At 41.3% G+C, this 7,686-nt stretch overlaps 1 protein-coding gene across 3 annotated transcripts in view; it reads left to right on the top strand.

Annotated features, from left to right (window-relative positions):
- Nucleotides 1-1,005: 1,005 nt before the first annotated feature.
- Nucleotides 1,006-7,686, top strand: part of CDK8 (cyclin dependent kinase 8) — a 91,151-nt gene continuing 84,470 nt past the window's right edge. For all 3 annotated transcript variants that reach the window (XM_018561046.1, XM_018561047.1, XM_018561045.1), the window contains exon 1: nt 1,006-1,271. In XM_018561046.1, coding sequence (XP_018416548.1) covers nt 1,208-1,271 — 64 coding nt within the window. In that variant the 5' untranslated portion in view covers nt 1,006-1,207. The remainder of the gene's footprint in view (nt 1,272-7,686) is intronic.

The raw sequence follows: 7,686 nt of genomic DNA, 5'->3' as shown, positions 1-7,686 counted from the left end.
TGACCCCGCTCTCTCATTTTACGTGGCCTCCCACTTCGTGGCTGTTGTTCCCAGTTGCTTCCACTTTGTTATAATACCACTAACAGGTGAAAGTGGAATATTTAGTAGCAAGGAAATGTCACGGAACAATTGAATCCAATGATTTGGAGGGGTAGTCCCAATACTTTTGGCAATATAGTGTATATATATATATATAATTAGAGGAGTATATAGATATTGGAGGTTTACATAGATAATAGAGTAGTATATAGATATTACAGGGGTACATAGGTATTAGAGGGGTATGAAGATAATAGAGGAGTATATAGATATTAGGGGAGTATATAGATTTCAGAGAGGTATATATAGATATTAGAGGAGTATATAGATTTCAGAGAGGTATATATAGATATTAGAGGAGTATATAGATTTCAGAGAGGTATATATAGATATTAGAGGAGTATATAGATTTCAGAGAGGTATATATAGATATTTGAGGAGTATATAGATATAAGAGGAGTATATATAGATATTAGAGGAGTATATAGATCTCAGAGAGGTATATATGGATATTAGAGTATATAGATCTGAGAGAGGTATATATAGATATTAGAGGAGTATATAGATCTCAGAGAGGTATATATAGATATTAGGAGTATATAGATCTCAGAGAGGTATATATAGATATTAGGAGTATATAGATCTCAGAGAGGTATATATAGATATTAGGAGTATATAGATCTCAGAGAGGTATATATAGATATTAGGAGTATATAGATCTCAGAGAGGTATATATAGATATTAGAGGAGTATATAAACATTAGGAGTGTAGAGGGAGATGGATGCGCCCACACGGGCCGACCCTCCGTAGACTACGGCGGACGAACTCTCTGGGTATCCGTGCAGCCGGACGGGTGTCAGGGTAGGATGGCACAGTGACCCGGGTGTACATTGTGCGGGTGATAAACGGCGCTCAGGTTATCCCGGGTCACCCTTCACCTTCCAGTGGGCGGTCACGACCAGTGCCAGGCGGGGCCTGCAGCGTCTCTCTTTACGGCAGGGTTTGCAGCAGCGGCGTGTGCAGTGTGTGCGGACAGTAGAGACCGGCTGGATCCCGGGCTGCCGTGTGTGTGCAGCTCCCTCCTTTGCCCCGGCCGCCTCACCATGGACTATGACTTCAAGCTGAAGCTGACCGGAGAGCGGGAGCGGGTGGAGGACCTGTTTGAGTATGAGGGCTGCAAAGTTGGAAGAGGCACTTACGGGCATGTGTTCAAAGCCAAGAGGAAAGATGGGTGAGTGTGCGAGGGCCCCGAGCAGGCCTGGGGCCCCGGGAGCCCCTGCAGAGTGCCCTACGTGCCTGACCTGTGTGCAAGGGGCAAGGCTGAGTCCGGGGGGCGGCTAGGGGCAGTTCTGTGTATGAGAGCTACCCTATAGTGTGCCTGGAATCTACCCCCTCCCCCCTATTATAATACTCCACAGTGTGCCTGGAATCTACCCCCTATATATTATAATACTCCACAGTGTGTCTGGAATCTACCCCCTATATATTATAATACTCCACAGTGTGTCTGGAGTCTACCCCCTATATATTATAATACTCCACAGTGTGTCTGGAATCTACCCCCTATATATTACCCCACAGTGTGCCTGGAATCTACCCCTGCTATATATAATACCCCATAGAGTGCCTGGAACCTTCCCCCCCCTTGACTGGGATCCACCACTCTATATATTACCACCCCACAGTGTGCCTGGGCACAGAGCTAGGATACACTTCACTTCTTAAATACAGTGGGGGGAATTTATCAAAGCAATTGCGAGTGTTTGAACTTGCACGGAATATATTTGATGCACTTTGCACCAGATCTATGTTGCTCGTGTAATATTGCTCATAAATGAGATTAAATAGACTCCAGGAAAGAAGACTCGTAACTCCAGGCAAAAGCTTAACTGTCGCTTTTTGGAGAAGTGGTCATGGGGACTTATTTTTTTTTTTGTTAGGTACTGCTCCAGTTTCAGACAGCCGCAGGGCAAGTGCAGATGTAAACAGGTGCAGTTGGAAAAGTAGTGCAAGCTCAGGTCAGAACAGGGGGCACATGTAAAAGACAGATTTGCACATTAAAAGAAATGATCTAAGAGGCTAAAACTGTTGCAATTGCTTTGATAAATCCCCCCCAATGTATATAGTACAATATATTTTGTATACACAGTTCTCCATAGTGTGGCTGGGCACAGAGCTGTGAGATACATTATACACATAACACCCCATAGCATAGGTCCAGGGCTGGAATTTACCCTGCTATATTTTATATACATAAGGGCACATAGCTGGAATATACTGCCACTGTATATTAACTTCATCATAATCTATAGTGTGTCAGGGCATATTGGTGGCATTTATCCTACATTGTTATAAACATAAAGCCCCATTGTGTGCATGGGCACAGATCTAGCATATATCCTGCTATATATATATATAATATACATAATGCCCCATTCTGTGCATGGGCACAGCTCTAGCATATAACCTGCTATTTATAATGTACATAATGCTCCATTGTGTGCATGGGCACAGATCTAGCATATATCCTGCTATATATAATATACATAATGCCCCTTTGTGTGCATGGGCACAGATCTAGGATACACTCTACTTCTTAAATAAATAATGCTCTATAGTGTGTCAGGGCATTGTGGTTGCATATATCCTACAATATATTATATACACAGTACTCCATAGTGTGCCTGGGCGCAGAGCTGTCAGATATCCTACATTATTTTATACACAACACCCCATAGCATAGGTCCAGGCACATAGCTGGGATATACTGCCACTATTAACTAAATCATAATCTATAGTGTGTCGGTGCATATTTATGGCCTTTATCCAACATTGTTATATACATGATGCCCCATTGTGTGCATGGGCACAGATCTGGCATATACCCCACTATATATAATATACATAATGCACCATACTGTGCATCGACATAGGGCTGGTTTATAACCCACTATATACTGTATACTTTCCCATATTGTGCATGGATACAAAGCTGAGATTTATTCTACTACATATATTGTATACATAATACCCCATAGTGTGCCGGGGTACAGAGATGATATATAATATACATGATGTCCTAAAATGTGTCTGCACAGAGCTGGCATAAAGAACACTGAGGGGAATTTATCAAAACTGCAGCAGACAAAATCTGGAACAGCTGTGCATGGTGACCAATCAGCATCCACCTTTCATTTCCACATTTTAACTGAGCAAACTGAAGAGAGAAGCTGATTGGTTGACATGGATAACTGCTACAAATTTTGTCGGCTCCAGTTTTGATAAATTCCCCTCACTATGTATTATATACATGATGCCCCATTGTGTGCCAGGGCACGAAACTGGTTTATACACCACTATGAGACTTGGGACTATACAGAGTTAATACTATTATTACATATGAATAATGGACACCCCGTGTTATCCTGGTGGTAGTGTGTATAACATTGATAGGTCCACATATCACAGGTTACGTATATCATACTCTATGAATAGACAGGCAGAATGTATATTTTATAATAAGCTGTGTATTGAATTGTTGGCCACAGATGACGATGTAATGGGTTATACATATTCTTTTTACACCCGAATAATAGTTTCTTAGGAGCTAAGAGGCCATTCACACTGTGCAGTTTGGTTTTCCTGCTGCAGTAGCCTACAAATTCTTGCAGCAGGAATCCCAGATCTACTGTTTAGATTCGGCCGCTGTCACCTGTTCAAGTTAATGACCGTGTGACAGCTGCCGCATCTGTAAGTGGCAGCACGCACATATTCGTATGTGATACAATTTCATGTAGAATAGATGCATCCAGGGACAGTAATCTATTCCACACCGCATGTAATCATCACATACGATTAGATGCAGAGTGCTGCTTAGAGATGCGGCCGCTGTCACCTGGTCATTAACTTGAACAGGCACAGCAGCCGCATCTAAACGGGGCATATGGGATTCCTGCTGCAGGATTCCTAAATCGCACAGCGTGAATGTAGCCTAACCCATTTAAATACACTGACTTTTGCTGGCTTAGCTACAGCTGATCCCACGTAACAGGTTTATACCTTCTAATGTATTGCACACAATTGATCCAAATTCTGGGTTCGTCTCTTAAAATATATTACATTGTTCTAGGCAAATTTACTGTATGAAGCAGCGATCTGACTTTCACCCAAAAATCACTGCAGTTTACTTTCTGGTGGATGTTTTAAATGAGGGATTGATTTACAGGCAGTGGAAGTCACATAAAAGATGAATAAATCACATTATACATTGCTGTGTTAGTCGGAGAATGCCACTTACTACAACAAGTTATAAATATCGCACTGTAATATGTATGACTAATACGCTGGTTTGAGATCCTAAAGTAAGCTGGATATGGCGTTGTATGCAGAGAATTTACCAAAGACCTGTACACAAATAATGTTGTGAATACTATATTGTAGTACATATGATTAATAGACTCTAAGTTACTATGTTACTTTTCAAAATTCCAACATATAAAAGATACATTCTCATGAACATACTCTGTGCGTTATTGTATATTTTCATACATGATCCCAATATTATAACAGATGTCGTACTGTCATACCAATCAGCCAGACCATATTGCCCACTGACCAATAAAGTGAATAACATTGATTATCTTGTTATAATGTCTCCTGGAAGTGGGTGGGATATATTAGGCAGCAGGGGAACATTTTGTTCTTTAAGTTCATGTGTTGGAAGCAGAAAAAATGGGCAAGTGTAAGGCTTTGAGCGACTTTGGCAAGGGCCAAATTGTGATGGCTAGACAATTGGGTCAGAGCAACTCCAAAGCTACAGCTCTTGTGGAATGTTCCCGGTCTGCTGTTGTCACGACCTACCAAAAGTGGTCTAAGGAAGGAAAAGCGGTGAACCAGAGACAGGCTCATGGGCCGCCAAGGCTTATTGATGCACATGGGGAGCACAGGCTGACCTGTGTAGTCCGATCCAATAGAAGAGCTACTGTAGCTCAGATTGCTAATTAAGTTAATGCTGGTTCCGAACACACAGCACATTGCAGTTTATTGTGTGTGTGTGCCCATGCTGACCCGTGTCCACCGTCCAAAGCGCCTACAATGGGCATGTGAGCATCAGAACTGGACCATGGAGTAATAGAAATAGGTGGTCTGTTCTGATCCATTTTTTTCTTACATCATGTGGATGTCCGGGTGCATGTTTGTCGCTTACCTGGGGACGTTATGGCACCAGGATGTACTATGGGAAGAAGGCAAGCCGGTGGTGGCACTGTGTTCTTTGGGCAATGTCCTGCTAGGAAACCTTGGGTCCATTTATATGGATGTTACTTTGACACATATCCCCACCTAAACATTGTTGCTGATGGCAGTGGCCTCTTTCAGCAGGATAATGTGCCCTGCCACACTGTAAAAATGGTTCAAAACAAACTTTTCCGACCCCATTCGTTTCTCAGTTTAGGTTGTTTCCTACCGTCCAGGAGCAGAAAGGTGTTTGTTGTTTTTGTCCAGATGGCTGTTAAGCAGTCCCCCTCTTGATGCAGATATGTCTCGTATGCCTTGCCTTGATCAGAGACATATGCCCCTTTCTGAATCTAAAAGCGCTCAATGTTTTAATTTGCATGCAAACATTCCACATGGTATCTACAAGGTCAGACGTTGTCTTCCTTTGTCAGGGAGACTCCACTTACCTCTGTGGACATCATAGATCCCTGCTTGCATGTTCACATCAAACCTACCTGAATTTTGCTATGTGCATGCAACTTCTGGTTCGTTGCCTTTCCCTTTTGGTCCGTCCTCTGCACTTCGAGTCTTCACCTAGGTGCTAACCTTCTTACGTTCACAGGGCACCCCCATTGTGGTGTATCTAGACTACCTCCTGCTGAAGAAACATTCGGCACAGATTCTGGTGACAAGCCCTAAATATGCAGAGCTTGCAGAAGACCTACAAGTCCATGCTAGAGCTGACTCCTGGTTTGAAATATTTGGGTCTAATCCTAAACACAGCTCAAGAGTTTTTCTTCTCCCCCAGAACATTTCTGCTCCTAGACTCGGACTCTTCAGTCTGGGATATGTCCAACTTTAGCATTCCACTCCAGATTGTTGCAATTTAACATTTGGGACTGTGGAACAAAAAGCCATAGATTAATTGCTGCTTCAAAATTGCTAGTCTGAAGGCCCTCACACTCATTGCTGACGATATACTGAACACTCCCTTTTAACTTTAAACTGTAAAAATGTATTACTTAAAAGGGGTGAAATGTTGCTGAAGTAGAGGTATTTATTTTGTGATATTATAGTGATGGACATATAGAAACAGTACAATCCTAATACAAATTAGTAAACTAAACCTGAGATTGTAAATATAAAGAAAAAAAGGTTCCGAGCCACCAGAAGGAACAGCACACCACACCCCTAAATATAATTGTATCAAAAAGCTAGAGAATATGGGGCTTTTTAGGTGTCACTCTAGGCATGAAAAACACATATTGCACAAATATCTTTAAATAAATATATTTTAATTATACAAATAAATACCTAAATAAGAGGATAAAACCATTGTATAAGCTCATCAATTTTGTATCCACAACAACCTCAAAAGGATTAAAATTGGTTTTAGGCATAACGCCTCCCTGGACCACACCGCCACATACACGGCATCAACAATTGAGGTAAACATTTTAACATCTATTTCATATAAAAATTCATCATCTAATTTATGTCCAGCCTTCTATGCGTTTCGCTTAAAAAAAAAGCTTCCCCGGGAAGATAAGAGGCTGCCTGCAATATTTGAATGCCATGGGTATAAATACATCTATCTATACGGATACACACTTTTACATCACATAATAGTAATCATTGAAAAATAAATAACCATTGAAATAAATAATGATAAATAACCTTGTTTAGGGTTCCAGTGGTGAATAGGTCGACATCTCCAGGGGGACAGAACCCCCCGCCCAGATGACGTAGGGAGTGAGGGGCGTACAGGAGTGAGTGGAGGTGTGGAGAGGGGGGATATTACCGTGACGGTAATCTCCCCTCCATATAGGTTGAGGGGTCGGTATATCTGAGGAGCTATCTTTGTTCATCCATTTAGTATTTACATTACATGGGGAACATTAGTTGCGTTTTTTTGGTACCGTCCCGTACTATATATTGTTTGACATATTATAATTTTACAGTATCTTTGGATGGGGACTTAGACTTTCTCCGGTACTCCTGTACGCCCTACGTCATCTGGGCGGGGGGGGTTCTGTCCCCCTGGAGATGTCGATCTATTCACAAATTAGATACATTTTTAATACTTAAGGTGTATGTAATTTTAAGATTAACTCTTTTTTTAGTGTCACTTTAACCAGTTGACATCAGCGGTGTTAAACCCCCTTCCCATCCAGGCCATTTTTCAGTATTCAGCGCTGCGGTACTTTAACTGACATTTATTCCGTCATGCAGCGCTGTACTGAAATGAATTTTATACCCTTTTTTGGGGACAGATAGAGCTTTCTTTTGGTGGTATTTATTCACCATTGGGGGTTTTATTTTTTTAATATATTAAGGAAAAATTACCGAAATGTAAAAAAAAAAACCAGTTTCCCCTATATTAAATGATAAAACATTTATTATTACCCAATTTTTTGGTAAAATATAAAAGA

The sequence above is a fragment of the Nanorana parkeri genome, unplaced genomic scaffold, assembly GCF_000935625.1.
Source record: "Nanorana parkeri isolate BGI_ZX_2015 unplaced genomic scaffold, ASM93562v1 scaffold496, whole genome shotgun sequence".
In the NCBI taxonomy this organism is placed as follows: Eukaryota; Metazoa; Chordata; class Amphibia; order Anura; family Dicroglossidae; genus Nanorana; species Nanorana parkeri.
The sequence above is the reverse complement of the archived record's forward strand: the minus strand, read 5'-3'. Positions and strand labels throughout refer to the sequence as shown.